Source organism: Baudoinia panamericana (assembly GCF_000338955.1).
Source record: "Baudoinia panamericana UAMH 10762 unplaced genomic scaffold BAUCOscaffold_9, whole genome shotgun sequence".
Classification (NCBI taxonomy): domain Eukaryota; kingdom Fungi; phylum Ascomycota; class Dothideomycetes; order Mycosphaerellales; family Teratosphaeriaceae; genus Baudoinia; species Baudoinia panamericana.
In genome coordinates, this window is record NW_006911265.1 from 352,990 (window position 1) to 372,169 (window position 19,180).

The window sequence follows — 19,180 nt, forward strand, 5'->3', positions numbered from 1 at the left end:
TGCTCCAGCAACCGGATGAAATGAGTTTGGTCAGTATCGCATAAACAGCCTGTAGCTCTCACTCGCAGTCTCTTCCCGATACCCATACCCAATATCCCTGAGGAACTTCTCCAACTCAGCTTCCGCGCCGGGCGGACATTGAATCGCCACTAGCACCTTGCCCAGATCTCCGCCATAGTTACGATAATGGAACAGCGAGATGTTGAAGCCGGGCTGCAGAGTAGTAAGAAACTTATAAAGTGCGCCCTGCCGCTCCGGGAACTCAAAGCTGAACAGACGCTCGTTCTCCGCATTCGAGCGCCCACCGACAAGATATCGGATATGCGATTTGGCGAGTTCGTCGCCGCTTAGATCACTAGCGCGCATTCCGTCCGCTTCGAGTCGGGAGATTAGAGATCTGAGACCACGGTCCCGGGCTGATGCAGTAAGCTGGATACCTATCAGGACGTCGGCATGAGCGGGTGAGGAGTAGCGGTAGCTGAACTCTGTCACCGCCATTGGGTTTACGGCTGCGACGAGCTTGGCGAAGGAGCCAGGTCGTTCCGGGATGGAAACGGCGAGTAGCGCCTCTTTCTTTTCGCCTATGGCTGCACGCTCTGCGACGAAGCGGAGGCGGTCGAAGTTCATGTTTGCGCCGCTTGCGACCGCGACGACCTGTCGCCTTGGGTCGGGTGAGGGATGCGCTTCGATGTACTTCTTCAGTCCGGCTAGTGAGAGTGCCCCGGCCGGTTCCAGAATCGAGCGTGTGTCTTCAAAGACGTCTTTGATGGCGGCGCAGATGTCGTCGGTGTCGACTTGGATCACGTCGTCGACGACTTCTTGGCAGATACGGAAGGTTTCTTCGCCTACAACCTTGACCGCAGCACCGTCCGCAAACAGTCCTACTTCTTTCAGCGTGACACGGCGGCCAAGCTTTAGTGACTGGACTAGAGCATTAGCATCGTATGTCTCGACACCAATGATCTTGACGTGAGGAGCGATGCGTTTCACGTAGACACCCGTCCCGGCAATCAACCCACCGCCACCCACGCAGCAGAAGATGGCTTCGAGTCGGCTGAGATCAGCTTGGCGGAGGATCTCGGCTCCAATCGTGCCCTGACCGGCGATCACGTAAGGGTCGTCGAACGGCGGAATGTTCGTCAGGCCATGGATCTGCGCGAGTCGTGCACACTCAGCCTTTGCCGCATCAAAGTCAGCGCCGTGTAGCACAACGTTACCGCCCATACGAGCGACGGCGGTATGCTTGATGGCTGGTGTGCCGAGAGGCATGGTGATGGTGGCGGGGATGCGAAGCTTGCGGGCAGAGTAGGCGACGCCTTGAGCGTGATTGCCTGGCTACATGCTCAGCCTATGCTTGATTCAGCATGACGAGGATCGAATTCAGGCTTGCAGTGGAAGGGTTTCGTACCTGCCGAGCTTGCAATAACGCCCTTCCAGCGCTGGGCTTCGCTTAAGTGGGCCATCTTGTTGTAGGCGCCCCTAAGCTTGAAGGAGAAGACCGGTTGGAGATCCTCTCGCTTGAGGAGTACATTGCATTCAAGGCGATTACTGAGGTTAACAGCATGGGTCAGGGGTGTCGTCTCGACCACGTCGTACACCTTGGCGGTCAAGATCAGACGGAGATACTGAAGCCTAATTAGCACCACAAACTGGGAAGCACGGGTAAGATAACGAATACGTCTGGGTAGCCCGTAGGTAAAAGGAAGTCCTCTGGTACGCCGGCGTCAACAACCTTGTCTCGAGGTGTTGCCGAAGGAGGCGACGGGTTGGCGGTATACTCGGTCAATGCGAGACTGCTGTGTGAAGGCTTTGGCGTCTCCGGCGTCCGTGTGCCGTTGGCGACCACGTCTGTCATCTTGTTCGCCTGACAATCAATCTATTGTACATGAACAGCCATTTCACCGACGGTGCGAGATCGTTGGCGCATGCTGTGTTTATTCAATGTGCGGTCTATGCACCGTAGATCCCTGCATGCGGACAAGGCGGACGCCTATGCGGGCCGACTGACCGCATGCGCATCATCAAGTGCGGAGTTGAGACGGAACAGATACTGAGCTGATGTTCTTCATCGATCAGCTAAACGCCGTTGCATGTCCATGTTGCGACTGTGTTATACAATCCATCTTGTGAGCGCAGTCAATTGACGTGCGGGTATAACAAGTCGGCAGCCTGTGAAATACCGCTCCTACGATCAACACTTCAACCGAGTCTCATCCACTGAGCACACGACCTTCAGTCTTCGCATACAGCCATGTCGGTTCCCGGCAACGTCAACACGGCTCCGCCTCCATCGTCGTTCGACGAAGAAGCCGACTTCTATGAGGAGTCACGTATGCAAAAGCTTCAGCGCAGAGTGTTTGAGGAGCCACTCGTCCCTCTCGGCTGCGCGTTGACATGTTGGGCGCTCCTTGAAGCGTAAGGAATATGCTACCATCCTGTGCCAGTCCAGACTAACCCATCGCGATGTGTGACAGTACGAGATCGATCCGTCGCGGCGACAAGCACCGAACGAACCGCATGTTCCGGCGACGTATTTACGCTCAGGGTCTTACTATTCTCGCTGTAGTTGGCGGTTCTGCGTACTGGGAGACCGATCGCAAGAAGCGAGCGGAATATGATACGTTAGTAGAGGACAAGCGGAAGAAGGAGAAGCACGAAGCGTGGCTGAGGGAGTTGGAAGCACGCGAGGAAGAGGAGGTTGAGTTGAGGAAGACCAGAGATAGGATGATTGAGGCGAGAGTAGCTGAGAAGCTGGCAGCGGAGAGACTAGCCATGCAGAGGGTGCCGTCGGAAGCAGATGAGAGGGCAGCGTTGGAGCCTGGTGCTACGGCACAAGCTGGCCAGAGTAAGAAGGGTAGTTGGGGCATCATCCGGAGCGCATTGGAAGAGAGTGAGAGAAGAGAAAGACCGATCATGGAGGCAGTGAGGCTATTGTGGGATGGGAGAAGATAAGTTTGTACACGCTGTACAGTCTCTTCACGTTGGTGGCGATTTGCGCGGATTTCACTCGGCTGGTCGCGCCTGCTGATTAGCCAGCAGAGAGAAGCAAGCGAGACATCACTTTGGATCCATCTGCACTACAATTACTCCTACTCTCTGCTCAGGCACATAGACGTGATGCATCACGCTCGGCACAAGTGGCAGACATCTGATCCCGCGGCCATCTGATTTCCTCGTCACAGACAAGCTTTTCAGTACTCCTACGATCTCACACAAGGCTATAGCCAACACACTCTGTAGCCATGGCGGCGTTGACGAACGTGTTCCCATTCGAGAAGCTTCCCGCCGAGATGCGCAACAAGATCTACCACGATGTGCTCAACGACATCTTCCACGGGGAGCCTTCAATATGGACCACCTCATGGCCATCATACGAATTCAAGCCATATCTTACACTGCTACTTAGCAACCGTACCATCTCCGGAAGTCATTTCGCTGTTCGAAGGGACATTCCGGCCAACAATTACACTCTACTTCGACTTCGCGCACCTACTGCGCAGCTTTGCCGAACGTAAGGGCGCGGACGTCTTCCACTTCAAGCTCCGTGGTTCGACCGCCAAATTGAACGAGCGTAAGCTAGAGCGGCGTCCAACCGATTTCTTTCTCGCCAAATACTTTGGAAGATCCTACAGCGAGCTCGAAACTGCGTACCTCTCACTTTCCGTGTTCAACCGAGCTGCGCTCGGGCCATATCCTGGCAACCGACAGTCACGAGTTGAGGCCAAAGGCGGCCATGTCCGCATCTACAGGACGGAAGCCGGCGAACTCCACATAGTGGTATTATGCGAGTGTGAGATGAAAGGATTCGTAGGCGAACATCACGTGAGAAGCGAAGACGGCCGGGAAGAGAGTGTCTTGGCTTTGGGTGGTCTTGTTGGGGATTTGCACCGAGCGACAATGCGGCTGCCGTGATCTTGCCAAGTCAGGTACCATAAGATGGAGACGGCAGCATGTGGGATGTAGGCTGACCCCAGCGTCTGCACTAGATTGCTTAGTCGGTAGCCGAAGAGAGGTAGGACTGAGCATGGTCGTTGTATCATTTGAGTCAAAGAGTCCGAAGAACCCTGGTGACGCCTCTGTCGTGCCGACAACGGTTCACCTCTCAAGCACATCCCAAGCGAATTCACAATCTGAGCTCAACGCTTTCCACACCTCCAACCCAGCACAGACCTGCCACTGTTCGCCTCGACTGTCTCGTAGGCACCGTGGACTGCCCGAGGCCCTCCGTTCCCGAAACTCTTCTAGGCGAGGTGCTTAAGAAGATCTAGCAGCAGGTGCTCGACGCCACCTTCCGCGAACCTCGTTCTGGGCTAAGGAATGGGCAACCTAGGACCTCAAACCCTACCTAAGTCTCCTACTCTGCACCCTAACCACCATGATAGATGTCCAGTCCACTTTCAACAAGCAATATAAACATCGCATCACCCTCTATTCGGGCGACAGCACCCAAGTCTACCGCTCTGCGAAGCGACACGGTGCCCGCAATTTCCCCGCTTCTTGCTCAGCAAATTCAGGTACTGGCTCTTCATATGGGAGCACGGTAAGCCAAGGTGCCGAGTGAAGCGTACAATTTCAGCGCAATGAAAGAGGTTCTCCGTCTTACGGCCGAGCTTGATTCGTCAACAAACGAGCTGCATTCTCTGCAGAAGGAGGCAGAAACTGCACAAGCAGAGAATATCACACTAATGCTTGCTCGCGACAAAGCTCTCGCGCTTCCGCAGGCTGTCAGAGAGGTCGTTGGGCTCATGCAGGGTTGTCACGAGCGCTTTGACACCTTGAAGGGGGAGCTCAAGGTCGAAATGTGTGGCCAGTACCCAAAGACGAAGCTCTATATCGTTTGTGCCAAGGCGTCGGTGACTGGAACTGTATACTGGGTAAAAGATGATATGTCGTTCTGGCTGCGTCTTACGCTAACTCTCACTGTCAGTTACCACTGCCAAAGATACTTTCCCTAAAGCGGTCAGCAAACGGCTTCGACGGCGTGCAGATCGAGCTGAGATTTCCGTCACTAAGCCTCCAGTGATAGATGGGCTTTGGGAGGATGGCAGCTTCTGAGCAGCGTGGAGCTGCAGCGGGTTGACGGCAGTCTAGTGAGGCTGCCATCGAAAGTGAAGTGCTTAAATGACTACAACTTCGCCCTCTGGTCAGCTCCGTCGGCCCCTCTGGATGGCTCACTGTGATCCAGAATCCATTTGGCAACGTCGTTTGCGAACCTGACCTTGTCTTCGCCTGGCTCCGCATGCAGCTTATGGTACCATCCTTCATAGACCCGCATCTCCTTGTCTTCGATCGCCACGCTCTCGAACCACTTTCGAGATGCGTTAAAGTCGCAGATTGCATCGCCGCTTCCGTGACCGAGCCAGAGTCTCGTCTTGCCACCATCCCCCAAACCTTCCGTAAGCGTGACGTTCCCTTCTTCCAACGCAAGAGCACGATCAAGCATACCCGCTAGGCCTTCCAGAGTGCCAGTATCGTGACACAAGGGGTCGTTATCGAACTGCTTGCACACATCCGGGTCACGGCATGTCTTCTTGGCATCAAGCTTCTGCACCATCTGCTGGTGCGGGAGGACTCGGGCGGCCATACGTCCAAGAACTACGGTACCTGTCCAGGGTCTGGCAGCAGGGGACAATGCAATAAAGGGACTCTCAACCAAGAAGCCTCGAATGCTGCTGACTATATCCCTCGGTCCTGCAGCAGCATAGTGCAGCACTTCAGCACCGCCCATGCTGTGTCCCATAAGGAACAACGGCACGCTAGCGTCAGCCGTGGGCAGACTGTTGATAAACGTAGTAATGTCTTCGAGAACCTGCTTGGTCGGGCCTGAGCGACCCTTCTGCGCAGGGTCGTGGACGCTGCGTCCCCATCCACGCTGATCAAAAGAGTGCACTATGACGCCTTGGCAAGCTAGTGAAGGGAACAGGATACCATAGAAGTTGCAATGGTCCGAGAAGCCATGGATGAAGACTAATCGTGCTCTAGGTTGCGCAGTGTTGGATCGCCAGTGTTTTGTGTATAACTTAGCGTTGTCTGGAGTCGTAAGCCAGCCTTCTTCAGTGGCAACAGCCTCCATTTCTACAGTCGTCGCGATAATAGATAGTGCAAAGACAGAGAGCGAGCATTGTAGAAGGCAAGCATTCAGGGCGGCCACGATGAATGTGTAGTTTGGACCGTTGAATGCCTGAGGAGTCAAGTGTTCATTTGGGTTGCCCGACTCTTCAGACCTCACTTCGCTCCTTTTCCTTTCCTGCAATACGCACTGCCACATACTGAATAGGATGGTCAAACAGCTTCTCTGACACGCTACCACCGTCGAGCGAGGGTACAGCATTTTCGTACCCGTTTGACGCCCTTAAATCTGAAAGGCAAGCGCGCCGGACAACTTAGAAATGATAACTTTTTAAGGATACAGTAGCCCAGGATTATGGAGTCATCTCCGTGCATTATGTGGTCTAATCACTCCAGGCTTTCCGGCGTGGGTAGCTCATCATGGTTTTGTGCCCTGCCCCTGCTGGACCAGATTCGGCTCACATGCACCAGGGTACCGGACACCTGCATCGGCCCGATAGCACAGGCATCACTCAGGAGTAAGACGTCTCATCTGACTGCCGCCGAGACCGCCTTCGGTCCTTGCTTTGCGCAGTGGATAGTGTAGACGACCAGCCGGCGTTTGGCCTTCAGGACATACGGCAGCGTTGCCTTCTCCCATGAACAACGAAGTCTTCGCTGCTCGCAAGGCAATTCCAGACAACAGAAGCCCGGCAGACGCTCGTTCAAATGCTTGTTGCCGCGGCCGTGGCTCCGGCGTAGTAGACTGCGGGTCTCCATGCTGCCTGAACAACCCTAATGCCTCTCTATTCGGTCGCAAAGCCTTCGCTGCGGACATCTTGTAACATACTGAACTTAAAGCGCAGAGGCCACGCCTACCAAAATACCAGAGGCTGTATCTCGATTCTGGTTCTTCCTCATGAAATGCCAAACGCTGCAATATTGCTCTGTGAACGCTGCAATCCGACAGAGAGCTGCGGCCGCTCGCATTAGCCCACCGTTGTTGACAGGTGACGCTTGTGCGTGAACCCGTGTCAGAATCCAGGGGTGAGTTGATCGCTCACGGGATGCCGCTACGTTGCCAGGAGACGCTTGCCTTCGCGACCTATCTTGCCAGCTGCTCGTGCACTAGCAGCACCGTCGGCCCGGTATGATCTTGTCTGCTTGCCGCGCGGAACTCGTTCCTGCACTTCTCTTCGACCTAGCCGCTTCATTGCCTGAGGTCGGAATGTCTTGCCGGACGGGTCAGCGGAGATGTTCGCAGCTTCCCCGTCTCTCTACCCGCACGACCAAACGACACCTGGAAGACTCTTTGTTGTATGCATCAAGGGGGTGGAGGCTGAACACATGACCTACAAAGAGCGCTGCTGTCTTATCTTTGCCTTGTGAACTGTTCGAGTCTGGTGAGGATCAAGTGCTTTGGCGGTCGGTTCATTTTGCTTCGCTTCTTTTCGCAGTTGCAGTGGGTTACAGGGCTTTCTGCGTCTTATCTGGCGGCTGCAATTTCTTGACTTTTCCTCCTCTGACGCAAGTAACACGCGGGCTACTGAGTGCGGGCGGTGGACTATCCCTGTCGCTGCACTGGACAAGTCCGGAAGTCATCTCTGGTGACCAAATGGATTGCAGATATGTACGTCCTCCTCAAGCCTAGGCGGATATCTTGCAGCTCGTCGAATGCTTGTACGCTGACACCGACTCGTCCGCTTCACAGCTGCGGTACAAACGTTAGGCCCTCCTAGGTGGGGAGCGCTCACCGGTTACACAAAGACTTCACGTATCTCGACGCCAAGACTATTGCCTACGCAGGAGAGCTCACGTACAGTTCACCGCCCCTGCAACTTCACGCCGCGAACAGCTGCACTATTCCGTGCTTGCAGAACTTATCTGCGCATTGGCGAGGTTCACGTGCGGAGCTCCTACAGCATCCGCCATCCAGCATCAACCTATTGCACCCTACAACAGCATCAGCCTTGCGTTACGGCGGTGAGAGAAAGCGCGATGGATCGTCGCAACTTCACCCATACTCTCGTCCCACTCCCTCCGCCGCCACAGACATATCAACACCCTCCACAAGCACTCTTTCCACGACCATTATTTCCGCATCGGCATATCATGGCCGATGGGGCACCCCAGCACAGTTATTTTGCTGATGAAATGTACCATCACGATATCGAACAAGGCGCCTTGTATGGCGCTTTCCGCCCACTGTATCCGCCGGTGAGCTCGCCAGCAGCCGTCCCAATTGCCCAAGCACAGACATCGCTTGCTGCGAATGACGTGCAGATTCCCGTACCTGGCGTTATAGATCGCTATGTCGACGCTCGAGCCTACTCTGCGGTCAGTTACGACGACTGGGCGCGCGCATCTATCGACTACGATGCAACGTCACCAGCCTCTGTCGAGACCCGCAACGACCACCCAGCAACTCCCGGCGCGGATACGATGGGCTCTTTTGCTCAATTCCACGGCGACAGCCGGCCAGCCAACAGCATGTACTTAGAACCTACTGCTGACCAGCATTGTGTCGACTTCAAGCCGGCACCAATGGCGCTTGCTTCAGCCGCAATACCCATCATCTTCCGCACACCGGACTACGGTACGCCTGCTGTAGACAGCTTCAGCGGGGTGCGGTATAGCAGCTTCCGCGGTCTTGCTTGGCCAGCGCAGCCAGTTGCTCAACAGCAAATAATGCAGGTCAATCCACAGGACGTTGTCCAATGCTCCAGACAGGCAGCACCGGTCTACGTGGCACCGCAGGCTGTCCGGAATGTTTCAGCAGATACCATTGACAGTCTTCAGAAGTCATCAGAAGAGTACAGCAGCTCGGAGTCTGCGACTTCGCCACTACCGACGCGCACTGCCAGCACTTCGGATAGCGTCAATGTTAAGTGGCGTAACCGGATGATCGTCCAGCTCCGTTCCGAAGGCCTCTCATACAAGGACATCAGGAAACGGCTCAATCTTCGCTGTGCGGAGTCAACCATCCGCGGCATTTATCGGAATATGACCAAGCCGAAGGCTGAAAGAATTCGTCAACCTCAATGGACAGCGAACGACGTACGTTCCAGTGCACGACATGTCAGCTGCTGTTATCCCGGTACTGACAGATGATTTAGGTCCAGCTCCTTCGCCGGGCGGTCGCTTACTACACGCCTGCTGCACGTTCGGTTAAGCTGCCGTGGCAGAGCATTGCCCGTCATGTTCAGCGTCATGGTGGTTCGTATCCGTTCGCGGGCGCGGCATGTGCCAAGAAGTGGAAGGAGGTTTGATCGGGTTCACTTACGTAGAGAGGCCTGAGAGGCGGCAAATAATTTTGAGCATGGTTCCAATCGAGCGAGGTCGCATCTCGGCAAAGTGAGCGCAGTCTGATACTTGAGCGTGCATTCTATGGCGCATCGCATTGCAGTGCACGACAAGGTGGACTTACTCGCCATCCCTAGGTTGGATAGCAGCAGTACACCAAAATAAAGAGCAATCATACGCGATCACGTCGCTCGCTTGAACGCTCCAAGACCGGCCGGCCAAACAATCATACTTCACTCCATCTTCTCACCATTCTCCCCATGCTCCTCATGATCTGCCACAAATATCATTGGCCTACTCCCACCTTGGGGCTTCCTTCGAATGACGGTACCATTGCCATTGTACGCCTCATACGGAGCAACGTCATCTTCCGGCAGCAGCGAATGCTCATCGTCCGTTGCTCCATCCTCGTGCTCGGTCTCACTCGCCGTCTCCATGTCCACATAAGGATCATCCCAGAAGACGCCCGACTGGCGCTTGAGCTCCTCAATGACGCTGCCTCGCCGACGATCGAGTGCGGGGTCACGTGAAGCCGGACGTACAGTTTCTGCGCTCGCTCGTGGCGACGAAGGTACTTGCAGTGAGCCTAGCCAGCCCGTGAAGCGCTTGCCCAGACTCGGACTGTTCTCTCGGTGGAAGGCAGGTTGCGGCCGCTCATTCCTGGGCGTAAACATCTCATTAGGTATTTCCACGGCCGCATGCGTTTCTTTCGCGCGATCAAGCAGAGTCTGCAGGTCTTCTTCACTCAGCACATTCCTTAAGCTACGGTCATTCGGCAAGGGCGTTGGAAGAGGTTGCGTTGGAGGCCGCAGTTCCTCGCGAGCAGTCTCAATAACTTTCTCGATAGCCATGCGGTTGCTGATGAACTTGAGCTTCGGCCAGGCCGCAAGCTGACCGTAGTGAAGCATGCGCGCCAAGCGTTCCATTGTTGGATCGGAGAGGATGTACCAAAAGTCAGATAATTTGGTTCTCGGCCATATGGTGACGGTGCCGCTGAAGCGCTGAAGGTAGACTTCAGACCAGTCCTGACCTAACGGACGTGGCAGTAACTCCAGATGCCGCAGAACTTTCAGCCACTTGTTCAGGTCAAGCTTGAGATACTGCTCGATTGCTGAGCCGAGGAAGCCACCTCGCCAGCCGCGGCCACGACGGTGAGTCACCGGTCGTCCAACAGTGCCGCGAGAAGAGAAGAAGAACAAGCTGATATGCGGGTTCACTTGCGAGACAATGGAAAAGTTAACATTGAAGTGCAAGTTGAGGCTCTTGAGTGGTATGTCTGTTCGCAAGCTGCCATCTTTCCACTTGTGGCCGAAACTGTAAGGCTCGAGCTTGCCTGCACGGTTCTTTCGCATCAAAATCACAGGGTTAAGGATCCCTGGTACGGCTGCCGAGGCCAAAACTGCAGACCAGATCACACAGTCCGGTGCGGTAAGATAATTAGCAAGAATGCTTGGGCTATGCGGGTCAGATGGAACACAGCTGACGTTTAGTATTCGGCCAGTGCGTTGATACGCTTCCAGGAAGGTGAGAGAGCCATTGCAGAACCAGGAGCATCGTTTCGCCCAGTCTACGTTGTCGAAACGAGCGCCGGTCCGCCAGTAGCGTGGTACCCATACGCGCATTGGCTCGCTACAAGCTCTGATCCGGTAGGCCAGGGCTGGAATGAGCAGTTTGCGTAGTTCGTCATCTGTGCGAGTGGTCAAAAGGGCTGCAACGAGCGCGCCGCCAGAGGTACCCGTGATGATTGTTGGCAGTTGGTCCGCTTCAAGGAGCGCTTTGGCTATTCCGAAATGGTAGTACGCGAAAGTTGCGCCCCCACTCAGACACAAAGCTGTGCGGCCAAAGTTGGTGCTCAGATGCTGGAAGAGGTTGCGCTTGTTCTCTTGCGTAAGCTGTCTGGCTGAAAGCAGGAACTTTAATGTGGCTGAGACTTCGTCCACGTAGTCCTGCACAAGATCTTTCGTGCCGTAATAAGTCTCAGAGTATAGTCTAGGGTTTTCAAAACCAGCGAAGTTATTCTTCACGCAAGCTTCCAACAGTCCACTTAGGTCATCGATCGGTCTGTGTCCCTCCATCCCTTTGGCTGTTGGTCGCCCATCTTGCTCCTCAGCCTGTTCGCGAAGATCTCTCATCTGCCTCAGCACTCTACTGATCGTCCTGTCGTCGTAGTATGCGTACTCGTCCTCGGCCTTCCACTTGTCACTGCCAAGGTACGTATCAAGTTCCTTGGCAGCCTTCACCCAATCCTCGTACGTAGTCTGCTCTCGCAGACGCTTTCGAAGTCGGGCTTTCTTCCCTCGCCACGCGAACCATTGCTCGTAAACGTAGATGTAGAGCCTCGTAGCGAAGTACGATGCTCCAAGACAAGCAATCCACACGAAAACTGTAAGCAAGAACGGATATTTGAGAACCGAGTATGTCCACCCCTCTCGAGTCTCGTCTTTGCCTCGTCGTGGCTTTTTTCGTCGCTTGGCTTTGCTGCTGGCATGGCTGGGCTTGGAAGGGTTGCTACTTCGCACTCTCTGGCGTATCGGTCGCCAGTCGTTGAGAGCTGTGATGAACTCCATACCCGGCTTATGCTGAGGGTTACGAAGATCCTCTTCTGAAGGCGAAGGTTCTGGAGCAGCCAAAGCAGAAGCGAATGCGAGCATGTCATCCTCATCGTACAGATCATCGTCCCAGTCCGGTAAGTTGTGGAAGTCCCACGCCTCGCTCGAGTCCACAGGTTTGCTAGCCATCTTGGAAGGCTGCCGGATTCTCAGGCTAGATCCGGTGTTACAGGTGCGGATAGAGGCGATCGCGGAGTCTGAAGTATCGCATCGTCGCTTTGGGGTACTATATGTATCGGTGCGGTGGAGACTGATGCCATACCTCAACTCTGCACAGCTTTGACGTCGACTTGTGACAAAGGCGCGGCGTCATTCCTGCGAACCGATTGCGCCTCGGGCCGTGAGATTGCAGCCACCGCCGGTTCTTTATTGGTGCCAGAGACGACGTCAATGCTTCCGGTGTTCTTGCGCGTTACATTCTCTCATATAAGCCATGACCATTCTTCGCAGTCCAGTTCGACGTGCCTTTATCTCATACCGCGCTTCGTCCTCGCAATTACGCTTGTCAAGAGGCATGGCAACCGTGCGCTCGTCTCTCCCGCACGAAGATCGAACGGCAGCCGAGCCGCGGGAGAACAGGCTCGAACCGGTCGTACTGGCGCATATCCGCCAGGTCAATGCATCTGTACGATTGCTAAGACTAAATGCTATGGACCCGAGTCATACCATCAGAGTCCGCCTGCCATGGTGAAGTCCTTAGCTTTATCACCGCTGATGCGGAGCCAGTAAAGTTCCAACCAGGTCAATGGCTAGATACGTTCATTCCAGGCCTGCCGAGAGCTGGCGGTTTCACTATTACGTCTACGCCATCGGATGCGAAGCCGAGTAATCACTCTCTACCTTACCTCGAGTTGGCAGTCCAGAAGAGCTCCAACCCTCCGGCTCAATACCTGTCGCGACCAGAGCATGAGATCCTCGGGACGCATCTCGTTGTGAGAGTAGGCGGGAGCTTCGTCTGGCCCCCGCCTCACCTCGGTGTCTCCAAGATTGATCGACTCATTCTAGTGGCAGGCGGAGTCGGTATCAAGTAAGCTATCTTGATCTGAACGCAGCTCAACCTATTCGTTTAACCATGACAGCCCTCTAATATCTATCTTTTCGCACCTCGTTCGCTCCGCTGTGAGGCCACGAGAGATCCACTTTCTGTACGGTACAAAGGCAGAACCCGATCTCGACCAACAGAGCATCCTATTTCTCCCAAGGCTTATGGATCTTGTTGCGGCGGTTGCAGAACCCTCCAACGTCACGCTAAGTCTTTTCTTGACAGGCTTAGGCAATGGGGATCAAGGACTCGTCGAGCACGGCAAGTTCCCCAATCGCACGTTTGGCCGCAGAATCACCGAGGCGGACCTTGTTCACGCGCTCGATGGCTACCAAAACAGCCTGTACGGAGCCGAGAATGACCGCCAGGGGACAGTTGTCTACGTCTGTGGGCCGCCGAGGATGACCGACGAGTTTGTCGCCGTATTGCGGAAGCAGCCGGGCATGGCGGCGGAGAGGGTGCTGTGTGAGAAGTGTAAGTTTTGCCCACGAATATCGCGCTTGGTCGCGTTGCAGTTGTGGCGTGCTACAAGGTGCCAAGTATCACATCCAGCTAACGCAAGGCTCTCTGTCTCAGGGTGGTAGCAAGCAGCTCAGCCAGTACCTACTGCACGCTTACGGCGCCGAGGCCGACGGGTACCGGTAACCGAAGCCCAACCTGTTGATATAGGTGCTTGAGCGCGCGATCATGAAAACGTCGTTCGTGGGCTTCCCTACGCAAACGTTACAGCTAAGGACCATGAGTTTGCTCGACTTCACAAGAGACTCGCCAAGATGGAGCGCCTCTAGCCATTTGTGACCTTTCCGAGCAGGAATACATCTAAGGTCGGTCGGCTTCGGATATATTCCAAAGCAGCAACTCCATTACTTGTTATCTCTGCTTTCGGTGTCGTAACGCCGGAATGGAGCGCGACTAAGCATTTGCGGAATCCGAGGCCGCTGTGCGATAGACTGCAGCGCACATGCCTATTTTGGCGACTATCACCCAACTAGCTACTCCACGGAATTGCAAACAGGAGCGTTGTCTTGAGACCACGGTGAGCGAAACCTGCGGGGAGGCCAAGAGATACAGCTGACTTATCTGCCTACCAATCTCCAGGTCAATCTCACTTCCGTGCGCCCCTTCCGCGTGGCGAAGCAGTGCGTTTTACTGAGGTATAATTCGTGGGCGTGCTCTGGCTTATCTCGAGAAACGATGTGGCCCGAGGTCTTCTTCAACTCGACTCCCACACCATTGCCGGCATTGTCTGGGTGTCCTAGTACAATACCCGCCTTTGTTGTACAGCCTATCTTCATTGGAGGCGGCTTGGTTGTGGCAATGTTTCTTCATCATGTTGTACCTGGCCTACTGGGCCTGGCGGAGATCGTTCGCATCATGTCCGCAAACGGCCGCAAAGAGATCTGTCGGAGAGTTACCCGCTTGCGAACAGCATTGCTGAAAACAAGATGCGTAGGCGGCTATGCGACCTGCTTAGCGCAATGACGGTGCTTGTCCCTCCACGTGACAGAGGTCTCACAGCAAAGCTGGCCACTGACTTGCATGTCAATGAGCAGCCGCGGAGCATGTGCCGTATACTCCCATCCGACACAGCTGCTATCGAAGCACTTATGCACACAATCAACAGCCGCTTCCATTACCTTCACCGGGGGATGCATTCACGGCTTACTCATTAACGTTGTCACCGCCCTTCTGTAGGCGGCTGTAGTCTGAGCAACATGACTGTTCCACTCTCTAGAGGCTAGTGACGAGGACGCAGGGCAGCGCCCACGGCTTTGGGGACCCCAGAATGTAAGGGAGCATTCACGAAAAGCTGGACTTTCGAGCGACTATGTGGGAAACACCACCTCATACGCCAAAGCCCACATAAGCATCACTCAGCCAAACAAAGCTTATGACATGTCAAATGTCGGCCATGTCCCTAGACCGATACGTAACGCGAATGCGTCTTGTAATAGATGCTAGCGTCAGTGACAGGCTCACCAACGTTGGGGACGCCGAAGCGACCAATTACCCGAGGAGTGCCCTTGTTGTCTAAGACCACAGTATACTCCCACTGGTTCCGTCACATCTCGGCTTAGGCCTTGCAAAGGCAGCATCGAGAAGAGCGGTCCGACGAAGGCTACCTAGTCTCGGATGCGTGCTTTTCCCGGTGGACAAGGAGAGGAGTGAGTAGGAGGTGATGGTGACGCTGAAGGGGGATGCCATGGCAAGGTTTATGCATGACGACGTGATCTCGAAGTTCGTAAAAGCTTCGTCGTAGCCATCTAGTAGACTTCGACGCCCTGTTGAAACTCTGCACCCGGCGGTCTATCGAGCCCATTCGTCATTGAACATTGCTTGTTGACGCTGGGCTCACGTCCATTTCGTCGCAACGCCTGCTGGTTTCACATGAACTTGTTGGCTTCCTGGTCGACGTACTTGTCAATCTACAACAAGGCAAGTTAGTCGTGCACGGCGCTCTAGGCACTCACATACTTACTGTTTGATCGGCTCCTTGAGGGACGCCTTCCTTGGTAAGGAACTGGTTCATCTCTGTGGCATGAAGATCAGAATCTACTGTGAAGCGAGAGCTCGCCACTTCGACGACTCACCATTGTTCAGCATGCCATCCTTGCCCGCTGACTCCATGGAGGACATGAAGCCACCGCTCTTCTGCTGGCCGGTGGAGCCACTTTGTTGGCCCATGTCGCCTTGCTGACTGCCCATACTGCCCATACCTCCCGACTGCTGGTCGAAGCCGCTCTGCTGGCCGTAATCACCACCCATTCCCGCCTGCTGGTTGGACTGGTCGAAGCCACCGCCCATACCGCCTTGCTGGTTGGACTGGTCGAAGCCACCGCCCATGCCACCGCCCATACCACTTTGCTGGTTGTCGTAACCGCCGCCCGTACCGCCTGGCTGACACATGCCGCTTCCCATGCCGCCTTGCTGGCCCATTCCGCCCTGGTTTAAACGGCCCTCAAGGGCACCTTCGGCTTCTTTCAGAAAGTTAGACATCTTTGGGAAAATTGAGATAAAAGCTGGTTGTCACGAAGTAGATGAGATAAGAGGGTGACGAAAACGAGGAGAGCAAGCCCCTCGGGAGAATGATGAAACTTGGAACACACAAAACATGGAACGCACAGCAAGCAGCATGGTTGAGAATCGCACATGACGTCGGCGGGGTGCTGCACGCGTGTCGATACTGGCGAACAACCAATGGCTTCATTACTGAAGCCGCTGTAGCCGGTGATGTGGACAATCTGGTTTATACTGAAAGCTTGGGTGGACCGAGAGCAGAGCACATTGACAATGGCAGTGCCTGCGCAATCACCATTACTCTCAGCGGCTTGTCCCTGCATTGTAAGGTCTACGTGTGGGAACTTGCATAGCATGCAATGCCATGCATGAGGTGGCAGTGGGTTGTGGAGGTTAATGCGAGGGCTGCCAAGGTTGGATATCGCGCTAAAGAACACCGTAATGACGACAAGCCTTTGCCAGGCCACGTAGGCTCCACTCGATAGCTTAGCGGCTCATATCTAGCGCTGTAGAGCCACTTCGAACCCCTCCTTTGTGCCATCTTGTATTGACATAGTGCTCGTTTCCCGATCGGTGTCGCGGTACCTTCAGACTCTGAGACGAATCACAGATGCTCTGTTTGTACCAGTATGAACATAAGTTTAAGTGCACTTCCTTCCGTTGCTGTTCGACTTCGCTCGAACGCTGCCAACGCTTGATGCAGGCGTCTCAGGCCGTGACAGCGACGGTCCTGGTTCTGGTGATGAGTACAGCGCTGCCTTGTCCGCTTGGTTTCTGACCGCAGAAGCCCGCGAAGCTGACTGCGAACCATCGTGACTGTGCGGTATAGCTACGTTGTGCCGTGAGTGTGCGTGCCCTTTCTTCGCGGCCGCCTTCTTGCGCCTCGCCTTTCTGCTTCTGCCACGAGATGCAGGTCTTGTATCAGGCTCAGGCTGTGACACCGAGTCCGACTCAGACTCAGACTCAGAGTCTATCCTGCTGTGACGTGCAGCGTCTTCGTCAAAACCGGCAACAACCAGACCCTTTCTTCTCTCCTCAATCTCCTGCGCTACCATCTCCGCAGTCGCCGCTACAGCAGCTTCTGGATCCGCGCGGTATTGTAGGAGATGGCCTTGTACTGCCGCTGGAGTGATTTCGTCTGGTGGAATCTGCTCCGCGAAAGCCGTGGCCAGTTGCGGCACGTTCTCGAACGGCTTCTCGCCACCTAGGAGCTGATCAGGCGATTTGGTGAATATGCGCATAAAGAGTTTTGCTGCTACTTCTTGTGATGTGTAGCCGAACAGGACTTTCCGATCAATGCGGCCTGGTCGAATGAGTGCTTTATCAAGACTGTTCGGATTGTTGGATGTCATCAGTACAATGCGACCTTCAGCCGCGTGGATGCCATCGAGAACATTGAGTAGTCCACTAAGAGTGACGCCCGCAGGTGCGAAACTAGCAAATGGAAATGGCGGCGGCGGCGGCAGCATTGCGCCATTCTCCGAGTCAGAGTCGGCAACCACAAGGTCCATAATTGGCGGAGGAAGGTGAGACTTTCTTCTCCTTTTCTCTGACTTTCCTTCTATACGCATGTCTTCGCGCTTGATTCCAGCGCTATCGATATCTTCCATCAACACGACGCACTTGGGAGGTAGTTGCTCGAAGAGCTCTTCTAGCCGGCGATCCGTCATTTGGGAGTCGGAGAGACTCAGCAGGTAGACATTCAGCCCGTACTCTCCCGCCAGTGCCGTCGAAAAGCTCGTCTTGCCAGTACCTGGTGGTCCATACAAGAGATAGCCTTTCCTGTACGGTATGCCGTTCTGGACGTAGAAACGTTTAGTGCGTGGATCAAGATAGCTCTCAATATCTTTGACTAGCGGGTCTTTGATGTGAGCATCGAGCGTGACGGCAGAGAGCTTGCGGCTAGGTCTCGCCATGCCCTCATCCCAGTAGTTGCCATCACGCATACTGCCGGCGGGACGGAAAATCTTCGTCATGGTCTCTTCGCCTGCTGCTGCCGTTGTTTTGACATGATCAAGGAATGCCTGAATGGGTCTAGCTCCTGACCATGGCGGCGAGAAACAGGAGATGATGATCGTATCATCGTCCTTGGTGTATCGGTGGAACGAGCTTTGGTCGTACTCGTCACGCTTGAGCGTCTGCTTCTCGAACGTCATGCGGGAGCCCTCGAATGTGAATGAATATCGACCAACATCCGGGACGTAGACCAGAGTGTCTCTCCTCTTCTCCTCGGAATCAGATGACTTCCGCTTTACCGAGCGGAGGCCGTAGATTTGGTCGTAATCACGCGACTTGTGAACCTTGATATCTTGTGGCGGAGTGAGTGCAAGCGTTCTGGCCCGCTCGCCTAGACCGTGCTCGATCATCCAGGCCATTACTTGTTTCTGGAGTGGATGAGATCCGCTGATGGTTACCCGTGCACTCACGAAGCTGTAAAGGTAGTCCCTCAGGCTTGTGCAAGGCTGAGCGATCCAGGAGTATCGCGATAGCGCCATGACCAGCATTGCTAATGGGATGACCAGGCGCATCATCGCGCTAGACTGCTTCAACATTTTCATGAGGTTCGCAAGAGCTTCTTCACAGGTGGCGGCTTCCACGTGGCTGGTGACGTGCTTCAGTAATGCATAGGCGGCATGAATACCGCTGTTACAGGCCAGAAAGCCACCGCGCGGGGCCATTTGGGTGGATGTCCTCTCCGGAAACAAATCTCGTCTCGAAGATCTGCAGGTTGTAGTCGGCTCGGTGGGATATTGTAAGAGGCTGACCTTGCGCCTCACGTCCTGAGCTGCGCGTGGGGTGACCTGCGTTTGGGTCTGTGAGCAACCAAAAACTTTTGCAGAAGACTCTATAGTGTGAAGCGTTGGAACTTTTTCGCAAGACGATTAGGAGGCGCCATCGTATGAATGTGTTGTTGCGCAATCCGGATTGTGACCGGTCTGTTTCCTTGACCGGTCACAGGCAGCCATCCGCACCAGGCTGTGCAAAACACACACCAGCCTTAGGCGGCCTCATTGCCCATTCATCAGGAATGTTCACTCGGTGACGCCTACAATATCAGATCAATGTCTTCGTGACCCACTGGCATGCCTAAGTCAAAATTTCTGGGACTCCAGAGGAGGTGGTGGCACTTGTGCTGGGTGCTGCGTCGGTTCGCATCAGG

At 54.7% G+C, this 19,180-nt stretch overlaps 11 protein-coding genes across 11 annotated transcripts; 5 read left to right on the plus strand and 6 right to left on the minus strand.

Moving 5' to 3' along the window:
* Nucleotides 1–30: 30 nt before the first annotated feature.
* BAUCODRAFT_140794 (uncharacterized protein) lies at nt 31–1,919 on the minus strand (the record flags this gene model as incomplete). The annotated part of the gene is made up of 3 exons (XM_007680142.1): nt 1,679–1,919; nt 1,409–1,625; nt 31–1,331 (listed from the first exon to the last, which is right to left on the minus strand). The coding sequence occupies exons 1-3, from the start codon at nt 1,853–1,855 to the stop codon at nt 31–33; spliced, it is 1,695 nt and encodes a 564-aa protein (XP_007678332.1). The 5' UTR covers nt 1,856–1,919.
* A 353-nt stretch (nt 1,920–2,272) lies between these two features.
* BAUCODRAFT_48025 (uncharacterized protein) lies at nt 2,273–2,697 on the plus strand (the record flags this gene model as incomplete). Its single annotated transcript, XM_007679936.1, has 2 exons — nt 2,273–2,415; nt 2,475–2,697. Coding segments are annotated over 2 exons (366 nt in total), but the record flags the coding sequence as incomplete, so codon positions are not given.
* Nucleotides 2,698–3,132: 435 nt separating this feature from the next.
* On the plus strand, nt 3,133–4,276 carry BAUCODRAFT_549288 (uncharacterized protein). The gene is made up of 2 exons (XM_007680143.1): nt 3,133–3,926; nt 3,987–4,276. Exon 1 carries the CDS (start codon nt 3,313–3,315, stop codon nt 3,910–3,912), a length of 600 nt encoding a protein of 199 aa, XP_007678333.1. The 5' UTR covers nt 3,133–3,312; the 3' UTR covers nt 3,913–3,926; nt 3,987–4,276.
* On the plus strand, nt 4,247–5,040 carry BAUCODRAFT_549308 (uncharacterized protein). The gene has a single exon (XM_007680144.1). It carries the CDS (start codon nt 4,581–4,583, stop codon nt 4,953–4,955), a length of 375 nt encoding a protein of 124 aa, XP_007678334.1. The 5' UTR covers nt 4,247–4,580; the 3' UTR covers nt 4,956–5,040.
* Nucleotides 5,041–5,125: 85 nt separating this feature from the next.
* Nucleotides 5,126–6,073, minus strand: BAUCODRAFT_73491 (uncharacterized protein; the record flags this gene model as incomplete). Its single annotated transcript, XM_007679988.1, has 1 exon — nt 5,126–6,073. The coding sequence occupies one exon, from the start codon at nt 6,071–6,073 to the stop codon at nt 5,126–5,128; it is 948 nt and encodes a 315-aa protein (XP_007678178.1).
* Nucleotides 6,074–6,577: 504 nt separating this feature from the next.
* On the minus strand, nt 6,578–6,886 carry BAUCODRAFT_124100 (uncharacterized protein; the record flags this gene model as incomplete). The annotated part of the gene is made up of 1 exon (XM_007680145.1): nt 6,578–6,886. One exon carries the CDS (start codon nt 6,884–6,886, stop codon nt 6,578–6,580), a length of 309 nt encoding a protein of 102 aa, XP_007678335.1.
* A 1,274-nt stretch (nt 6,887–8,160) lies between these two features.
* BAUCODRAFT_149628 (uncharacterized protein) lies at nt 8,161–9,317 on the plus strand (the record flags this gene model as incomplete). Its single annotated transcript, XM_007680146.1, has 2 exons — nt 8,161–9,105; nt 9,165–9,317. 2 exons carry the CDS (start codon nt 8,161–8,163, stop codon nt 9,315–9,317), a joined length of 1,098 nt encoding a protein of 365 aa, XP_007678336.1.
* Nucleotides 9,318–10,061: 744 nt separating this feature from the next.
* Nucleotides 10,062–12,074, minus strand: BAUCODRAFT_55727 (uncharacterized protein; the record flags this gene model as incomplete). The annotated part of the gene is made up of 1 exon (XM_007679952.1): nt 10,062–12,074. A coding segment is annotated over one exon (2,013 nt), but the record flags the coding sequence as incomplete, so codon positions are not given.
* Nucleotides 12,075–12,474: 400 nt separating this feature from the next.
* BAUCODRAFT_124102 (uncharacterized protein) lies at nt 12,475–13,586 on the plus strand (the record flags this gene model as incomplete). Its single annotated transcript, XM_007680147.1, has 4 exons — nt 12,475–12,633; nt 12,692–12,987; nt 13,040–13,476; nt 13,579–13,586. The coding sequence occupies 4 exons, from the start codon at nt 12,475–12,477 to the stop codon at nt 13,584–13,586; spliced, it is 900 nt and encodes a 299-aa protein (XP_007678337.1).
* Nucleotides 13,587–15,029: 1,443 nt separating this feature from the next.
* Nucleotides 15,030–16,150, minus strand: BAUCODRAFT_35701 (uncharacterized protein). Its single transcript, XM_007679830.1, has 3 exons — nt 15,594–16,150; nt 15,482–15,534; nt 15,030–15,428 (listed from the first exon to the last, which is right to left on the minus strand). The coding sequence occupies exons 1-3, from the start codon at nt 15,997–15,999 to the stop codon at nt 15,387–15,389; spliced, it is 501 nt and encodes a 166-aa protein (XP_007678020.1). The 5' UTR covers nt 16,000–16,150; the 3' UTR covers nt 15,030–15,386.
* Nucleotides 16,151–17,090: 940 nt separating this feature from the next.
* Nucleotides 17,091–17,948, minus strand: BAUCODRAFT_56533 (uncharacterized protein; the record flags this gene model as incomplete). The annotated part of the gene is made up of 2 exons (XM_007679954.1): nt 17,091–17,454; nt 17,554–17,948. Coding segments are annotated over 2 exons (759 nt in total), but the record flags the coding sequence as incomplete, so codon positions are not given.
* Between the last annotated feature and the right edge of the window lie 1,232 nt (nt 17,949–19,180).

What these genes read in the sequence shown, in the direction of transcription:
- BAUCODRAFT_549288 (XM_007680143.1), top strand. Translation starts at nt 3,313, where the DNA reads ATGTGCTCAACGACATCTTCCACGGGGAGCCTTCAATATGGACCACCT.
- BAUCODRAFT_549308 (XM_007680144.1), top strand. Translation starts at nt 4,581, where the DNA reads ATGAAAGAGGTTCTCCGTCTTACGGCCGAGCTTGATTCGTCAACAAAC.
- BAUCODRAFT_35701 (XM_007679830.1), bottom strand. Translation starts at nt 15,999, where the DNA reads ATGTCTAACTTTCTGAAAGAAGCCGAAGGTGCCCTTGAGGGCCGTTTA. An exon ending in GGATGGCATGCTGAACAATG is followed by an intron (nt 15,535 to 15,593) that starts GTGAGTCGTCGA and finishes TTCATGCCACAG; the next exon opens with AGATGAACCAGTTCCTTACC. An exon ending in CTCAAGGAGCCGATCAAACA is followed by an intron (nt 15,429 to 15,481) that starts GTAAGTATGTGA and finishes GCCTTGTTGTAG; the next exon opens with ATTGACAAGTACGTCGACCA.